Source organism: Spermophilus citellus (assembly GCF_964194105.1).
Source record: "Spermophilus citellus genome assembly, chromosome: 9".
NCBI lineage: Eukaryota > Metazoa > Chordata > Mammalia > Rodentia > Sciuridae > Spermophilus > Spermophilus citellus.
The window spans coordinates 98,379,586-98,399,538 of NC_138191.1; the positions used below are offsets into that span (position 1 = coordinate 98,379,586).

A 19,953-nucleotide genomic window follows, 5' to 3' on the forward strand; every position below is an offset into this window, starting at 1 on the left:
CGTTTTTAAGACCCACCCATCTTATTTTCCATTTGTTTTAATTTTTTTTTTTGAGCCTATATACTTTTTTTTGTACTAGGGAATTGAACCCAGATGTACTCTTAACACTGAGCCACAATCCCCCCACTCCCCCAGTCTTCTTTATTTTTTAGAGACAGTGTTTCTCCAAGTTGCTCAGTCTGGCCTCGAACTTGGGATCCTCTTGCCTCAGCCTCCAGAGTTACTATGATTTCAGTGTATACATTGTGTGTGGAAATTTTACTTTTAACTTCCTGAGGGAGTGACAGCCATCTGTGATCATTCTTTCTTGATCAATGCATATTTATTGAATAACAGGAAAGATTAGTAGAATGGGCTTGAAGTTGGGTTGTTAAATTGGAACCTTCTCACCAGCCATTATTTCCTTTGTCCCTGGGAACCCATCTCACTTCATTTCTTAGCATTAAGAAGTCCTTGTGCCCAGTAGCATTTAAGACACTATTTCAAATTGTAGAAAGTGATGCTGAACATGCATTTTGCATAAGGAGTAAGAATTCTTTCCTAAAATTTGTTTCAGTACAGAGTATATATATGTACAAAAAGTAAGTTGTGAAATACATTTAATATAGATTGTAGCAAAAAAATTTTAACACTACAATTCTGATTTATCAAAATGATCTTGAAAGATATGTTCAACATATCCAGCTCACATCTCTTTTTTTCTTATTAAAGAATAGGGATGCCTTGCTCTGTGCTATAAAGTTGTCATGCTGCCCCAATTTTGGTCCAAAGTCATCATATATTTAAATAACTGTGCGTTTAACATTTACATTTGGGGAGGTTTTTGTTTCTGTTATTAAAAATTTGTATGAGGGTTTTACTTTAGTATAAAAACACGAGTGTCCCCAGTAAAATATGTGGGTGTGTATATTAGCCTTCTTAAAAAATTATATTGGGACAGGGTCTAAGTTGACCAGGGATGATACTCCTGGCCTCAACCTTCATGGCTAGTATTAAATTTTTATTTAATAATATACTCATAATGACTCGGTTGGTCCATGGGCCTTTCCTTTTCACCTACGTTACCTTAGTACAGAAATAACTGCTAGGAGTCTGTAATAGCCTCAAGTAGAGGTGCTTGTAGTTGTATCACAAGGCATAACAGCTCTCTCGGGGACAACTTTCATTCAGGTGTTGTCATGAAAGGAATCGTTTAAGAATATGAAAGCTCAAGTAGATCAAAAGATGCTTTAATATTGCTGTATAAGTCCTTCAGTTCAATAGTGAGCAACAGAAATGTTTATCCTATGACTAGATGACTTTCCAGGAAGCTGGATCCTATAAGGCAAGCTGGTCTTCAAAATTCCTCCTGGTACTAGAACTGTAGGAAGTCATTTAATCATTTTTCCTTTATTAAAGAAGGACCAGTACAGGTAAAAAGAACTTTTGTTTTTTAGTTGTAGATGCACATACATTTTTATATGGTGCTGAGGATCAAATCCAGTGTCTCACACATGAGGGGCAAGTACTCTGCCATTGAGCTATAACCCCAACCTCTAAACTTCTGTAGCAGAGATTCTAATACTCTGTTGACCATCAGGGCCAGTGGGGACATTTAAAAGTCCTTACTTTGTTTCTGTGTCCTTAGACGCTTAGCTTTTTTGACCTACTCTCTTCTAATTCTTCTTTGTGAATAATTCACTTGTTTTATATAGGTGACTTGTAATTCTTTGTCAATAATGTTGGTGTTGCCTATGGTGCTGTTGTTTGTTCATCATTTACCTACAGATGCACACCCTGGGCAATCAATCTCATCTACGTCTTCTGCAATTACATAAACATCAGTTGTAGACTAGATCACTATGCTGAACTGTATCCCTATTTTTAAACCGTCCGGAATTTATGTAGTTACACTGCACACCATAACTGCCTCAAATTAAACTTGTTAAATTGAATGCGTCATTTTCATTATCACCTTGATTTATCCTCATTCTCTACCCTTCTAAAAAGCTGTCTTCCTACTGTACTTTCTTTTAAAAATACTTTTTAGTTTTTATTTTTATTTTATTTGTATGTGGTGCTGAGAATCGAGCCCAATGCCTCACACATGCCAGGCAAGCACATTACCATTGAGCCACAACCCTAGCCCCTTGACTTTTTAATTGTACGACTGTTGAGCAACTTGGGTCAAAACCATGATTGTTACTACTTTGCTCTCCATCAAATCTTTTCCAGTTCTTTAGACCTACTGCTACTGAATAGTACTTGCAGAATAAAGGCTAAGGATCTGAACCTGGAATTCAAAGCTTATGGGGAACAACAAAGTGGTACTATACAGGAATGTGCTGTATAAAGGGTGTCAAATGCTACTGTTGAACTGTTTGATGAAACTGGCTTGAATGATCCAGATAAAGTATTATGTCTGAATGCATTCTAATGCTGCAAAAGTGCGGCTCACCAGTCAATTTTCAGGTTTACTACCACTTTCTACTGCTGGGAAAAAAGTTACTATATTTTTACTGATTTATCCTCATTCCCTGCCCTTCAATCATTTTTCCTTTATTAAAGAAGGAAAGGTATATATCCCAGGACTCTCAAAGCAGTTCTAACCACCAAGCAAACCAAAAACTAAACAACAACAACAAAAAAAGGGCAAATGTCTATGTCGGGTTTAATAACAAAAAAGAAAAGGGTCGTTCATCAGGTGGCCAGATCTTTTCTCATTCATATTCCCAAACCCAGATCCTTTCCTAGCTTCATAAGTTTGAATACAGTTATAGTTATTAGTTGGGTCAAAAACTGACATGAAGAAACATCATCCCTCAAAGATATTGATTAGAGTTCAAAAAAGGAGGCAAAACTCAGCACCTTTTTCATACCAAAAAAAAAAAAAAAGTAGAAAAACTTGATAAGAAAAAACTAAATTGCTCTTAAAGCTGCCTGGAAAACAGATCTTATTCTTCCACATGAGTAGATACCCTCATAATCAAAAGCTGAGTTCACTACTCATTTCCTCTCCGGCTCTTCTTGTGGCTTTTCTTAGACCTGAAATGGCAATATATATAAATTATTAATTAAGCAGCGAAGGATTTGTGAGAAAGTCCATGATATGGTTGACAATGATAAGGATGGAGATGACACCTAATAGTCATTAAATGTGTGGGTTAAATTGTGTGTGTGTGTCTGTCTGCCTGTATGTCTCAGAGCAGAGTTGCGCATTATTATCCAATTTTATCATTGAAGAAATGAACTCTTTCAGAGGTTAAAAGTACATAGGTTTCTAATAAAAGCTGAACAAATGAAAGTGAAAGTTGGTGCTTTAGTACAATTCACAGTAGCTAAACTGTGGAACCCACCTAGATGAATGGATAAAGAAAATATGGTATATATACACAATGGAATATATTACTCAGCAATAAAAGAATCATGGCATTTGCATGTAAATGGATGAAGTTGGAGAATATAATGCTTTAAGTGAAGTTAGCCAATCCTCCAAAACCAAATGCTAAATGCTTTCTCTGATATAAGGAGCCTGATTCATAGTGGGGTTGGGAGGGGGAGTATGGGAAGATTAGATGGAACTCTAGATAGGGCAAAATCGGGTGAGAGGGAAAGCAAGAGGGCATGGGGGTTAAAAAAAGATGGTGGAATGAGATGGATACCATTACCCTAAGTATGTGTATGAAGACACAAATGGTGTGAATACACTTTGTATACAACCAGAGATGTGAAAAATTGAGCTTTATATGTGTAATATGAATTGTGGTAATACATTCCCCTGTCATATATAATTTTTTTTTTAAAAAGTTGGTACTTTAAAACCTAGGTCTACTGAGACCATAGCTCATTTGTTATCCAGAGCCATAATCTTACAAAGAAAAACACATACTGTAAAAGAGGTATAATCCTAGTAATTCTGAGGGCAAAAGGCCTACTTTGTCTTAAAATGAGAAATTCTTATCATCCTCATCAAAACAAGGAAATTTTAGGTCTAGCTCATTTGTAATTGGGACTTTCTACCCATACCTTTCAGGAGATTTTGAATGGCTCCTATGTCTGTGACTTCGGTGATGACCTGGAGAAGAAAAGGTCATTGGATAAGTCAGATTCTATCCTTTTATTCTTAAACTGGTATCCTCATCTCCCCCAATTCTTCCCATTAGCTCAACACTCTTTTGGCTTATGCTAGGGACCCCTCTTGTTGATAATACTTCTTTGAATTGGTGTGTGTGTGTGTATTAGTACTAATGAAACCACTTCATATACCTTCAGAGCTTTATGGCTAATTTCACAAACACCATGTCGGGTTTCTACCACTACTATATGAGAAATTGGCCAGGAACAGTGGTGCATGCCTATAACCCCAGTGACTCAGGAGGATCTCAAGTTTGAGACCAACTTTGGCAGGTTCCATGCCACCTTCAGAAACTTAACAAGAGACCTTGTCTCAAAATAGAAAGGGCTAAGAATGTAGTTCTGTGGTAAAGAACCCCTGGGTTCAATCCCCAGTGCCACAAAACAAAAAAATCTGAAGCCCATTATCATATTAGCAAAGACTCAAGATGTGAACCCTAATTTTCAAATTCTACATCCATTTATTTTTCTGTTAAGCAACAGTGAGGCATACCTATATTGTAAAGACATAACAAAGAAATCAAAGAGGCATAGTTTAAGACAAGCAACGCCAAGGCCCAAATTATTACCTGGAGACTTGGAGCGAGATCTGTGTCGTCGATCGCGGGACCTGCTCCGGTGACGTCTTGGACTCTTGCTCCGATGCCTTTCTCGGCGGGGTGAGGGGCTGTTGAAAAGACTGGTCAACCCACCAGATCTGTTTGACAATATACACACAACACCAACAACCCCTCCCCAAACCCTCTCCTTCATCAAAATTGATTGAAAGCCTACCTTCGTCTTTTGGGAGATCGACTCCGCCTACAAAGAGGAGGAAGAGAGCCTAGGTTAGTGTACTGGATGTTGGCAGAGTGCAAGAATAGCTCCAGTTCTTTTTTTGGCAAGTACTAGGGATTGAACCTAGTGGCCCAAATTCATATTCTTTACCTTTCTCTGTATGCATGTCTTGTCATGTAACTTGTAGCACCTGCTCACTCTTAACTCTAGCTTTGTCAATGGGATATTTGCAAATATGATACAAGCAGATACGGGAAGAATATCTGCAGGAATGAATTTGTTTGCTGTTAAATTTTCCAATTGTCACTGAGAACATAGCTAACTTAGCCTGCTGGAGGATGAGACACAGAGAAGTTGCCCTAGCCATCCTTGCTAAGGTCTATCCTGTATCAGTAAACAACTGATCAAAAAACAAGTGAGAAACATAACTTATAGTCCAAACACTGCATATATGAGCCCCACTTACATCACTGAGAAATACTTGTGAACTAAAGAAACATTTTTTATCTGTGAGTGAGGTTTTGTGAGTGATCATTTTGTAGTAATAGATCATTAAGACATCAGGCAAACATTTCTCCATAAACTAGCATTTTTCTTTTCCTACAATCTAAACTCCTAGGGTATAATCCTCAAAATCTCCCTTGAAAAGGTCAAGGACTAGAGCCTTACCTTCTGGGAGACCGACTCCTACTCCTCCTATAGCGCAACGTTGGAGAGCGACGGGGCTTGTCCAAGTCTCTGTAGCTTCTGCGGCGGTGGTCAGGTGATGGTACTCTTTCCAACTGGAAATGAGACAGATGGGTAAGTGATGGCCACAGGCTTATTACAGACAGCTGTTTAGTAATACTGATTATTCTCTGCTCCCATCCTGTCCCAAGTCTATCTCTAAGTGACTATACAACACAATAATTTGACTACTTGCAGGGAAAATCCTAAAGACAAAAAAGAACTACCAGAAAACAGTTTTCAATAATCCTATTATTATTCCTAGTGTTAGTATTATTATTCTGGGACTGTGTGAGTATAATAAGAAATAAGTATTTCTTTTAACAAGTTGGATTTTCAACATACAAGAAAACAGATATAAGATCAACAATGTTTTTTTTTTTTTTAATATTTATTTTTTAGTTTTTGGCAGACACAACATCTTTGTTTGTATGTGGTGCTGAGGATCGAACCCGGGCCGCACGCATGCCAGGCGAGCGCGCTACCACTTGAGCCACATCCCCAGCCCCAACAATGTTAAATACAAAGTATTTTAATCTAAAAAAAAAAAAAAAAAAAAAGATTCCTCTAGTTCTGCCATATGTAAAGGCCTAGCAACACAATTGACCTGGTAGCAATGACCACTTATAGTGCCTAGACTGCGGTATCTGAATACTATTTACTATTAAAAAAAACCAAGAACTTCTGAGAGAAATGGTTAATTCCAGGTCTGGGGCATAGTATACAAAATGTGACTGGAACATTTTGTTACGTGAGAAACCAAGGATGGTATGTATAAAAGACTTCTGTGAACCGGGTGCAGTGGTACATGCCTACAATCCCAGCAACTCAGAATGCTGAGGCAGGATGATCACAAGTTTGAGGCCAGCCTCAGAAAATTAACAAGACTGTGTCTCCAAATAAAAAATGAAAAAGGGCTGGGGATGTAGTTCAGTGGTAGACTATCCCTGGGTTCAATCCCTAGTATCACCCCCACCCCCCCCAAAAAAGACTTCTGTGAAAGTATTAATAAAAACCTCAGGAGTTAAGTTGAAGAAGCCTCTATGGACCAAAGATGGGAAAATTTGAGCATTAATGTAGATAGTGATGAATGAAAATACCACATCTGCTTAAATCCAGGAGCTCAAAATATTACCAAGGACAAAAAAGCATCATCTAGGGAGGCACTAGAGAACCAAATTCATTATTTTAAACTGGTAAAGGAAAAGTTAATCTTGCCTTGTCTATGAAAAACTAAATGTTCACTTGGGGGTGTTTTCTTTACAGGAGGATTTCAGATTAAAATGCTGAAAAAATGGAAAATTAGAATATATCACCATTTTACAACACCTAATGGATCTAGGCATTGATCCTAACATCAAAAAAGGTGAGACAATTCCAGAGACTTGGGAGGCTGAAGATGGAGGACGGAAAATTAGAATATATCACCATTTTACAACACCTAATGGATCTAGGCATTGATCCTAACATCAAAAAAGGTGAGACAATTCCAGAGACTTGGGAGGCTGAAGATGGAGGACGGACTGCATGTTTGAGGCCAGCTGTAGCAATTTAGCAAGACCCTCTCTCAGAATAAACAAAAAAATGAAACAAGACAGACTTTATGCTTATGAAAAAGTGCTGCTCCACTTCAAAGGAGATAAAACCCCTCAAATCTGATTAAGCCTCAAGATTTAATAACTAATGGAAATGATACAAAGGGCACAGGAAAATGTTAGTAACATCACAGATAAAAATCAGAAAAACAGACTGTAAATTTGTGTAGGATAAATGATCTGATAATAATATCACAAAAATGTACGATAAAACAGTGAAAGATGGAACTTACAGACTTAAAGACACTTTAAGAGTCATAAAAACCAACTATGATGGGGATGGGGCTGGGACTGAGCGGTGGCACAGTTGCCTGGCATGTGTGAAGCAGAGGACTTGATTCTCAACATGGTGTATAAATAAAAGGTCTATCAACAACTAAAAAAAAAAATTAAAAAAAAAAAAACCAACTATGATGTATGGACACTGAACACTTACTCAATTAAACTATTAAAAAATACAGGATAGGGCTGGGGTCGTGGCTCAGTGGTAGAACACTACATTAGCACGTGCGAGGTGTTGGGTTTGATCCTCAGCACCTCAGTAAGTAAATAAAATAAAGGTATTGTGTCCAATTACAACAAAAAAAAAAGCATTTTAAAAAAACACAGGATGGGGCTGGGGATGTGGCTCAAGCGGTAACGCACTCGCCTGGCATGTGTCAGACGCTGGGTTTGATCCTCAACACCACATAAAATAAAGATGTTGTATCCACCGAAAACTGGAAAAAAAAAAAAAAAGGAAAATAAAAAACAACAAAAACCACAGGACCTAAGGGGCTGGGGATGTGGTTCAAGTGGTCGCACGCTCGCCTAGCATGCCTGAGGCACTGGGTTCATTTCTCAGTACCACGTAAAAACAATAAAGATATGTGTCCACCTAAAAATAAAAAATATATATAGGATAGCTGGGGAAATGCAAACTTTCAATACTTGATGATATTGTTGATTTGCAGGAGGGAATGATGATGGATGGTATCATGGTTTTGCTTAAGATGGGGGCCTCTATTTTTTCTAAAATAGTATGAACTCATGATGTTCGTGATGTACTTCAAAAAAATTGGTATGGGTTAACTGAGTTGGAACACAGGAAAGAAAATTGGTTATGACTGATTATGGCTAAAAGCTGAGTAATGAGTATATTGAGGTATATTTTCTCCACTTTAGCATGTCATTGAAATTTTCCATTAAGAAAAAAGAATGTCTACTTTTGATTCATTTCCCACAGAAGAGCACCTCAGCCCTGTAATGCTTTTAATTTGTGGAAGAATGCCCTGCCTTTTGCACTTCTTTATAGGAAGCCTAGGGCCTGAGGGATATGTTTCCATTTGCACTGACTGTTTCAATACATAAGCCAGCATTTCTACTTTTTCTACTGCTTTTTGTGTATTTTTAATATTGAAGTAACTTCTAGCCATAGCAAGGTGGTCAGCCTGGACTGTATGTATTATCTCCTGAGATAGTGCACTCAATCTTTTTCCTATAAACCCTAATAATTTTAGCATGCACTTATTTTCTACACACATTACATGTAAGGTTTAGAACACACAATTAATGTTATTATAGAAACACTTATAAACTTGCTATTTTTACTGGAACATATTAAATTTGCAGACAATCGTAGAGAGGTTACATGTCTTTATAGGAGTTAACCTACAAGACAGGGTTCACATTTCTATTCTGCTCTCCACAGCATATTAAATTACTGCCTATTTTCTAAGTTTATACCTAGCTCAGTGGTGGTAGAGCACTTGTCTAGAATATGTGAGGCCCTGGGTTCAATCCTAGTACTGAAAAAAAAAAAATTAATTAATTAAATTTAATTTTAGGCTCAAGACATAGCTCAGTACTAGAACACTTGCTTAGCATGCACAAGGCCGTGAGTGGAATCCCTAGAACTGTTAAAAAAAAAAAAAAAAAAAAAGTTATGCCAAATGATCCATACCATCTAAGTTTCTGTAAGTATACTCTGATGATGATTGTATAATAAAATTGAACAATGATGTTCTTAGAACATATGCCTATCCATTTGCAAAAATGACTGCAAATCATTTTTGGAGGAAAAATTTCCACCTTCAGTTTATCGCCAGAGCAACCTCATCAATCAAGTTTAAGCACCAAACATCAGCAATCATATGAGAAGGTGAGATGTTATGACCGAGAGTCAGCAGTAGCAACAGACAGAAGTAGATACCTCCAAGACTGACACTGAATTATCAGGTAGAAAACATGAGTTATGTATAAGTAATTAAAGGCACAATCAGAACAACTAACAAGAGATGTACAGGAAAAAACAAGTGAACTGGGAAGAATACCTGAAAAAATTAAGCAGAATACATGACTGAAATAAGATAGAAACAGTTACAAGATGGACCAAATAAGAACTTACATATTTCTAATGGAACCCCTTAAAGAGAGAATGGAGAGACAATAGACAAGATCAAGGGCCTTAATACCCTAGAGCTGATGAAAAACAGCTGGAAAGCAAAATGAAAACAAACACCAAATGAAGTAATCAATAAAAAGAAACTTGAGTCAGATCATAATAAAACTACAAAATAACAAAGAGAAGATCTTAAAGCTGTCTGGAGGAAAAATATCAGATTACTCTTAAAAAAAAAACTAATTAGAATGAAAGCAGACCACTCATAGTTGATAATGGTTGCCAGAGGATTGAACAGTATTTTAAAAGTGCTGTGGGGAAAAAACTGTCAATCTAGGATTGTGTACTAATAAAAAATATCTTTAAAGAATGACAGTGAAATAATCATTTACAGGTAACCAGAATTTGCTAGGAAAATACCCATACGAATAGAAATTCTTAAGAATTACACAGGAAGGAAGAAGATAAATAAAAAGTGTCAGAGATGCAAAAGGGATGAAAGAATAAACATCTATAGACACTAACAAACATGGTCTATAAAAAATAAATTGTGGAGTTTAAAAAGTATTAAATCCTGCCTAATAGTTTTATGAATTGATATCATCATTTATCTGATTGCTTCTTAACAGCTTTTCAGCATTTTAAATGATTGAAAGAATGACTGCAATAGGCACTCTTTTCCACTAAACTAGGCTTATTGCTTAGAACAGGTTCAACTCTCCCAAGTTTTTATTTTAATAAGTACATTTATCAGGCAATTAACATACGCCAATACTAAGAGCTTTATATATATAATCTACTCATTGAATACTCATAACAATTTTGAGAAAAAAGGATTTCTATTCTCACTTTCAGTTTTTAAGAAAACTAAGGTTATGTAATTTACACATGCTTATACCACTAGTAGGAGGCTGTGGGTAGCGTAGTTCAGTGGTAAGATTATGTCCTTATTCTGTGCAAGGCCAGGGTTCAATCCCCAGCATCAAAAACAAATTTTAAAAAAGAACATTAAGGTTACACCTATAATAAATAGCAGAGCTATGAATCAAGGATTTATACTTTTAAAATGAGGCATTTCCTCTTTTTTTGTTAAAAATTGAAGCCTGAAAACAAAACACAAAAAGCTCATTTTCACCCTTTCCCAACTCTTAAATTCTTGTAAGCCTTACCTTCTCATCTTCTTCTTCCTCCTCCTCACTGGACTCCACATCATCCATGTCCTCTTCTAGAGCACTAACTCGAGGTTCCAGTTGCTCAGCTTCCTCTAGCACATAGCGTTTCTACAGAGAACATAAAAAAGGGATCACTGCCATCTTCTCTGTCCTGAGGCCCCAACACTGCATTTCTTGAATTGTCAGAAAAGTATGGTAACTGTACCTCAGACAGTTCAGATTTTCCTAAGGAGTTTAATACGTCTAGAGTCTATATACTCTTTTTAAGTTACCTTACAATCATAAATACAAAACTGAGGGGAACAAATTCATTTTCTATTGGTTCTGTTTTCTTTTACCTTATACTGTTATGTCACTAAAATATCAGTATATGTATAGCCAAATATGTGAGCTTTATATACACATAAAATCCAAGGGCTGGGTCTAGGATTGTAACTCAGTGGTAGAGCACTTACCTAGCATGCATGAGGCACCAAGTCAATCCTCAGCACTGCACAAAAATAAAACAAAGGTATTGTGTCCATCAACAACTTAAATTTAAAAAATCTAAGGGCCAATAAGTTTATGGCTGAGACTGTGTTGGGTATTATTTCCAAAAGAAGAGGCCTAGCCTTAGAATAACACCAAATGTTCATCAGACCCAAGATCCAGGAAGCTGTTGAGATTCTTCATGCATTTTGAATTGGGCCTAAGCAAACAGTTCATCTCCTGGTTCCATTTTCTTTTGGGATATGGCTTAGCAGTGACTAAGAACCTGAGAGGCAAAGTAAGTCAGGACTGACTGAGTGATAAGACCCCTTACCATTTTCTTATTCAAAGGAAATAAAGAATGTTGGATGATTTAGATGGGTAGCTGTAGAATAAGTAGTATTATATGAGCTCTCACTCATCTTCTATCAAAATTCTATGAAATCAATATATCACTTCTTATAGTCTGTGTTTGGTGGAATGAGAATTCAAAGCTACTCCTTGCAAATGTCAGGGTGCACCTAACAAAAGTTCATCAGGAAGCTGGGCATGATGGTGCACACCTATAATCTCAGTTACTCTGGAGGTTGAGGCAGAAGAATTGCAAGTTCCAGGCCAGCATCAAGCAACTTAGCCAGACCCTAAGTAATTTAGCGAGACCCTGTTTCAAAATAAATAAAAGGGGGCTAGGGACATGGCTCAGTGGTTAAGTGGTTCAGTCCCCAGTATCAAAACAAAACAAAAACAAATGAAACAAACCAAAAAACTCAACTGGAGCTGGGTCACTGTGGATGCACACCTATAATCCCAGCTGATTATGAGGCTGAAACGGAGAATTACAAATTCAAGGCCAGCTTAGGTAACATCTTTGAGACCCTCATCTCAAGGGGGAAAAAAAAATTAAAAAAAAAAAAAAGTTAAAAGCTGTAGTTTGCTTGAGAAGAATAGAATCAGGTCAAAAGATAGTCCTGGAATTTTTTTTTTTTTTTTTTTTTTTTTTTTTTTTTGGTACTGGGCATTGAACCCAGGACCTGGCATATGCTAGGCAAGTGCTCTACCCGCTGAGCTATACCCCTACCCTACAAAAGTTAGGCTTAAGAGTTACTTTAATCAGGACACATAGAGGCACATACCAGAGCACACCTCTTGGTAATATGTTAACATTTATAAGTCACATTTCAATTTCCCTCCTCAGTTCTTTTTCAAAGTTGTTTTGGATATTCTAAGTCCCTTGTACTTCATATAAATTTTTGAATTAGCTTGTCAAGTTCTACAAGTTTACTAAGATTTTGATTGAGATTGCATTGAATAAATTTGGGAGAACTGACAATATTAAATTATTGTACAAGATATAACATCAATGTGATACATATGGTATCCAATCTACTTTTCTTACTTTATCATGGTGTGAAAGTAAAATGCACTCAGTAGGCACTGCACTTTGAATTATCATCTATTACCAAGCTAGTGAATCGCAGTACATACTCCTTCATTTTTTTACTTAAGGCTTTTATTTTATTACATCTAAAGAGCTCTACATAAACAGGTAACATCAATTTGTAAACAATTTTTTCCAATGCATGTAATAAATATTTTCACTTTTAAACAACTGACACTAGTGTACATACTTCTTGATTCTGAGCTGTGGCAGTAAGCAAAAGCTCCCAGTCATGTGATCACATCGGTAAACAATCGGTAGTCTATAGTATAATGTGCTATCTCATTATACAAGTAGGCTTTGTATTAGATGATTTTGCTCAAATCCAGGCTAATGTAAGTAACTGTTCTAATAGGTTATGCTAAGCTAGAATATTTAGTAGGTTAGGTGTAATAAATACATTTTCAACTTAAAATAGGTTTATTGGGAGTAACCCTATCACAAGTTGAGGAACATCTGTATATCTCTCCATTTATTTATGTCTTGTTTAATTGCTCTCAGTAATGCTAAACTATTTTGTAGTATAAAGTGTATAAGTCTTGCTTCTCTTTTGACAGAATATTCTTATTTTATATTTTTATGCTGCTGTAAATGTTGTCTTTTTAATAAGATTTCAAATTCTAATTGTTCATTACCAGTGTATAGACCTCCAATTGATTTTTGTATATTGACCTTGTATTCCCTAATTATGCATGAACAAGTAAATGGCTATACAAAATGGAGTGCTACTCAGCAATAACATGTAACAAATCAATGCACATGCATAACATGGATGAATCTCAAGATATTTATGCTGAATGAAAAAACATTTTATATTTCAAAACATGAAGTAATCTATTACAACAGCACATCAACAGGGCTAAGTGAGAGGAGCGGAAGGAAGGGATTCACTATCTTGATTGTGGCAACAGTTTCATGTGGGTATACACGTATTAAAACTTATCAAATTTTATAATTTAAAATATAGTTTATTGTGTGTCAGTTATACTACAAACAAGTCACTTTAAAAGCCTTATTTCAAAGGAAGTTTCCCTGCTCGAGCTCCATTTATAACCTAGAGGAGAAAGGAACTATCTGGGTTAGAATATATGGGGTTTTTCAATATCTGCAAAACAAAGTTTAAAGACCACTTTCTTCATTTTATAAACAGAAACTAGGACCAGGTGCTATAAGTAATCAGGTAAAACAACAAAGAAACTTAAAGTTAGATCTTCTAACTTCCTGTCATCTCTCTACCCATTCTCTTTCCCTTAGGTTACCTACCATATTTTCCCTCGGAATTTTGCAAAAGCAGTTTTAAAATCATATGCGAAAGTAGTTTTAAAATCATAAAACACAATCCTGAAGGGTGTTCATGGATAATCTTCTATTAGTAGAGCAAGGTGGCAGGATGATGAAAGGGGGAAATTTAAGGAATTAAGGCCTCAACTCCCATCCCCTAACCCTCTTTTAATCTGTTTTATAGTCTGGCTTTTTACATGAATTGAAAAAAGCTGCTCACAAAGTGTAAAAATCACTACTTGGGCTACAATATCCCTGATATGACATTCTAAAGAAGGACACTTCCCTATGCTAACTTTTAACGCACCACCCTTTTTCAAACACTTTGTTCCCTCTGACTCCCTATCCTCTTTTTCATAGATATAAAATCTTATTAAGAGGACCCCCCAAACCCAGGGCTTCAGTGTTTTAATATGTATGTGTGACTGTCTATCTGCCTATCTGAGAGGGGAAGGGTGACCCTGATAACAGATTTCTGTCTCTTACCTGTAGCCGGGGCAAAATGATATCACAGACTCTCTCACTGTGCAACAATTCATCAATAAATTCATCAACATGCATCAGTTCAAACTCTGAAAGAAAAAAAATCATTAGCTCAAGCAAACTGGAAATAAAGAGACTTAGATAATGTTATGGTTTGGATATGAAGTGTTTCCTAAAGATTCATGCTTTGAAGACTTGGTCCACAATGCAGCAACATTCAGAGGTGGGGGCTTTTGGGAAGTGATTGAAGTCTCTGATCTCATCAGTGGATTAATTCACTGATAATGAACTCACTGGGAGACAGAACCTAGTTGGAAGAAGTAGCTCATTTAGTGGAGTGCCCTGGAAGGATATTTCTCGTCTACAGACTCTTTCTCTGCTTTCTGGCTATCATGAGCTGAGCAGCTTTCCTCTGTCATAACCTTCTGTTCTGTCTTGCCTCAGGACCAAAGCAATGGAGCACACTGACCATGGACTGAAATCTCTGAAATTGTGATCCAAAATAAATCTTTCTTCTTTTGTTTAAATCAAGTATTTTGGTCACTGAGATAAAAAGCTGACCAATATAGATAACAACATTGAAAAAACAAAGCCCCAAAAGAATTATAATATTTATTTTATGAGGCTATCTATGTGCCAAGCCTATTTGGAAGTAAGGGTTTACGGGATAAATGAAGTTGTCACAATTAGCAAGAAAGATGAAACAAAAAGTCTTGAATTATGTAGGTGTGATCTTGAATATATTAATTTTAATAGATCATACAACTCAAATTTAATTTCTCATGAACCCACAATGTTCCTAAACATAGAACATGTATCTTATTTGCCACATGAAGTAACAGCTTTTCAGATCTTCCATAGTACAGTTCCAAAGTTCTCAATCACAGGTAATTTTGCACAACCCCATCACCCTACATACAGGGAGTGCTCCTTTCATCTAGTGGGAAGTGGCCAGGGATACTGTAATGCAGAAGACAACCCCCATAGCAAGAATCATTTAGCCCAAAATATCCACAGGTTGAGAAATCCTGTCTTAACAAAATATAAGCAAATTAACCCCACAATGGCAATTCCATGTCCATCTTGTTCACCATGTTATCTCTAGTATACAATACAGCACCTGCCATGTCACTGGTACTTGTCCAATGAATAAACTAATAAGTTAATAAAAGTTTAAAGTATAATATAAACTGGGCATCCTTAATCCCAAAATCCAAAATATGATATGTAAATGTTTCAGATTTTAGAACTTTTCAGATTTCTGGATTAGAAATGTTCGATTGGTAAAGTTTATGCAAATGTTCCAAAATCTGAAAAACTGAAATCTCAAACATTCTGGTCTTGAGTTGTTTGTGATAAGGGATACTTAACCTATACCAAATTATACTTCTACTGTTAATACATGTAGAAGAGAAAGGCAAATGTTACTATCTTTTGTTATGACACTAGTGACAAAATGTTTTGCTTGCTTCCCTCCAGAGCCTTCCTTAGTTTAGAAAGTATCTCTTTATAAAAGGTATAGAGTTGCCCCTTTGTATATATTTATTGTTTTCCAATAGGATTCTTATATAAGTGAGAATACACTGGGGCTGGGGTTGTGGCTCAGTGGTAGAGAGCTTGCCTAGCACATGTGAGGTCCTGGGTTCGATTCTCAGCACCACATATGAATAGAAGATACTGAATTTAACAACAAAATAAGTACACATAGCCAGGAATGTGGGTTCTGGAAAAAAGTCATCTGGGTTGAAATTCTGATTTTATAATTTACTAATTCTATAACAACAAACAATAAATAAATGTCTATTGACAACTAAACAAAATATTAAAAAATAAAAGAATACACTTAGTCTATATACTACATGCGAAGTACAGTTCTAGAGAAGATGTACTATAAGGAAAACGTACTTTATCTGGGAGTGCTAGGGCAATTTTTTTATGGAAAAGCCATTCTGGAGCTAGATCTTGTAAGATGGAGCACATGTGGAAGGAGTACAAGATGCAAAGCAGGGATTAGCTTAAGATGCAGACAGAAAGGGAAGCAGACAAGGACAGACTGAAAGGCCAACTGGAAGCTAATAGAATGAATAGTCCCCATGAGAGAGATGAAAGACCTGATAGAAGAAGATAACAATGTAATGAAGAGGAGTACTCAGAATATGTAACAATGTAAGAATAGAAATACTGGTGAAATAAAAGCTCCTTTGAGAATGCCAGCACCACATAAAAGTAAATAAACAAAATAAAGGTATTGTGTCAATCTACACCTAAAATATATATATATATATATATATATATATATATATATATATATATATAAATAAAATAAATAACAGTCTAGAGATTTGGCATCATACTTACCCCCATTTCTGTTCTGGCTCTTGATTTTTCGATAGTCATTGTACAAAGGCTCCAAGTACTTGTAGCAATCAATTGCAGTACCTGTCAGTCTCATGTAAAGTGCCCCCAACATGCGGACATACCTGACAGAGACATAACAGTGAAGCAACAGGCCAACCTAAGAAGTTTCTAAGTTTTACAACTGGCTTTTCTCATGATAGCATTGTATAAGTGTGTCCTTTCTTCTCTTTGGCAGACAAAAAGCTATTATTAGGTAGTATAGCGCAAACACTTCTAAAACATGGAGACATGAATTCAAGTTTCCTTTCTATCAATTAACTAGATGTGGAAACTTGGTACATGTTGTTCAACTTTCTCAGATATATCATCTGTGAAACAAGGGTAAAATCTAGTTACTTTCATAGGTTTATTCTGAGAATCAAAGAAGATACTGAATTTAACAACAGAGTAAGTACACATAGCCAGGAAAGTGGATTCTGGAAAAAAGTTAGTCATCTGGGTTGAAATTCTTATTTTATAATTTACTAATTCTGTGACAACGGGCAAGGTATTTGTTTTCTTAATCCTTATAAAATGGAGACAATGCTACCAAATTTACTGACTTGTGTGTTAAATAAGAAATGCAAGTAAAGTGCTAAGCACAGCACACAGCATACAGCAAGTGCCTAACTAAATTTAGCTATTTTCTAGTTGTTAATGTTTTGTAAAATTTCTTCCTTTTCTCTATCACCTACATATCTAATTTCTTACTCACATCTTAAATAACTAACAGACATTTGAAATCCATCTATTTCTTTATGAGAAGCAGAATTGTACATTTGTTTGTAAATTCCTTTATGATAGGTAATAATAAAGAGCAGTTCACATTTTTTTAGTTGTTTACCATGCAACAGATACTGTGTTGATATACATGTACTATCTTCTTTAAATCACTCTCCTATAAACCCTATGAGTAGGTATTATTGACCACATTTTCCAGATTATAAAAAGCCTAGAAAATTAAGGAATGTCTTCAAAATCACAATTACTGAGTAACAAAGTCTGCATAGGAGTCCAGATACAACACCTCTTAACTATCACCCTATGTTGTTTTCTCTGCCCCTGAATATCTATACCTCCCAATGTATTAGGCAATTGGTTCTGCTTAAGAAATATTCAGTTAATGTGCAAAACTGGCAGGGGTGATGGGGAGCTTACTGAGAAAATAAAGAAGGTTAATATAACATGCAAAATACAAATTCAGGGCAAAAAGCTAGAGTGGAACTCTCTATGCAAATGGAAAACATCATGTTCACCCAACTTAACTAAAGCCTCACTTTGAACCTTTTAATTGAAATTGAATATAATTTGAATATAAATTGAAGCTTTTATGTTAGTCAAAACTGCACTTACTTGAAGTCTTCATTTTTTATAAATTCTACAATGATATCCTTTTCAGGTTGAATCTGAAGCATCTTCAAGGTTAAACACAAAAAGGGAGTTGGTTTTATGTTTCCACCATAGACACCACCCACAAACCGTAACTCCATGGCTTTATCTACTACAAGTTCAGCTAAAAAAAGAAAGAAAGAAAGAAAGAAAGAAAAACCATCAGAGTGACATCCCAACATATTAGGCCTTAAGTTTTTCTTCTTGGAGTTGAAAATAGTTCAAGGTTTGTAGCTTCTACATAGTCATCAAGAATTCGATATTAGGGGTCTAGGGTTGTAGCTCAGTGGTCCATTGCTTGCCTAGCAAGTGTGAGGTACTGGGTTTGGTCCTAAACACCACATAAAAATAAAGGCGTTGTGTCCATCAACAAATGAAAAAAACTAAAATAAATAAATAAAACAAATTTAAAAAATAAAATTGAAAATTAAAAAAGAATCCAATATTAAGAAAACAAGTGCACATTAGTAATAGTAATAATAATCACAACAGTTAATACAAACTGAAGGTTACTACAAGCCAGGTACTCTGCTAAGCACTTCATATTACCTCATTTAATCTTTTTGTGTGTGTGTGGGGGGGAGCAGTACTGGGGATCCAAATCAAGGCCTCACACATGCTAGGCAAGTGCTCTATCCCAGTCCTTTTTTCCTTTGATTTTGAGGCATGGTCTAGCTAAATTAGTTGCCCAGGCTGGCCTCTAACTTGCCATCTTCCTGCTTCAGCCCCCTGAGTCAATGGGACTACAAGGTATGTACCACTGCCCCTGGCTCATTTAATCTTTACAACAAACCGATTAAGTTCCAACATTGTCCCTATTTCCGTGTAAGAAAAATGAGGGCTAAGAAAGGTTAAGTGACTTACTTGCTCAAGGCCCACAGCCAGTGCCACAGTACAAAGATTTAATGCCAGAATTAAAAAAAAAAAAAAAGATTTGAAGACCACCTAGAAGACTTCTCTCAAGAGGACGCGAACATGGAAATACTAGAACTGACGAAGATTTAAGGACAGTCAAGACTATGGGTTTTGGGCATGGGGATGTTCGTTTAAGATATACGGGAGTTATGTCAAAGAATTATATCTGGGCTCCTTGAGTTTAAAACTATTTGTAACCCAGGAGGCTATCGTCAAATATGGAACGTCTCAACTAAGACGCCTTTCAGAATATAATAAGATACCATCAGATTCATTAGTGTCCTCAATGCTCAAGACTAGTCAAGACACACAACAGGCGCTTTTTCTGGATGACTGACATACACCTCTCTGGTACCACCGCCAGAGTTGGTCCTACTGGCACCGAGTCTGGAGAAACGGGCCACAAGACAGTCCAGAGGGGATCCGCGCGCTCTTGCTCACCGGTAAGTCCAAAACACTCTTCTTTCCAGTACTTAGATTCATAGATTCGTGTCCGAATGATCTTCTCCACTAAATATTGAGGGTTGGTTCCATGGATGCTATGCGCATCCTTTACTGTACGGTTCGCCATTTTAGAATGCGTTTAGTTCTACTTCCGTCGGGTCCTTTAATGCGTCACATCCGGTTTAAAAAAATTGAAAGGGACGGAGAAAGGTGAAGGAAATCTCTTTAAACTGCTTAGGCGACGATCTCGGAACCGGAAACGGCTGCTTGATGAAACTTTTCTGTGTAATGCGCGCCGATCGAATCAATGATGGCTGCGGCACGTTGGCGGATATTCGTCATGCGCCCCTTAGGTGGGCGGAGCTCACTGACGCC

General features: G+C 36.5%; 1 protein-coding gene across 3 annotated transcripts; it reads right to left on the bottom strand.

The window, feature by feature from the left end:
* Positions 1 to 300: 300 nt before the first annotated feature.
* Positions 301 to 19,847, bottom strand: PRPF38A (pre-mRNA processing factor 38A). Of its 3 annotated transcripts, none has more exons than XM_081307144.1 (10): positions 19,576 to 19,847; positions 18,184 to 18,343; positions 16,792 to 16,913; positions 14,437 to 14,522; positions 10,761 to 10,871; positions 5,560 to 5,672; positions 4,888 to 4,914; positions 4,683 to 4,780; positions 4,006 to 4,054; positions 301 to 3,024 (listed from the first exon to the last, which is right to left on the bottom strand). In XM_081307144.1, the coding sequence occupies exons 1-10, from the start codon at positions 19,703 to 19,705 to the stop codon at positions 2,982 to 2,984; spliced, it is 939 nt and encodes a 312-aa protein (XP_081163270.1). In that variant the 5' UTR covers positions 19,706 to 19,847; the 3' UTR covers positions 301 to 2,981. The 3 variants fall into 3 exon arrangements, with proteins under 3 accessions (XP_081163270.1, XP_081163269.1, XP_081163268.1); XM_081307143.1 differs by having other exon boundaries at positions 4,683 to 4,792; XM_081307142.1 differs by having other exon boundaries at positions 4,683 to 4,810.
* Positions 19,848 to 19,953: the final 106 nt, after the last annotated feature.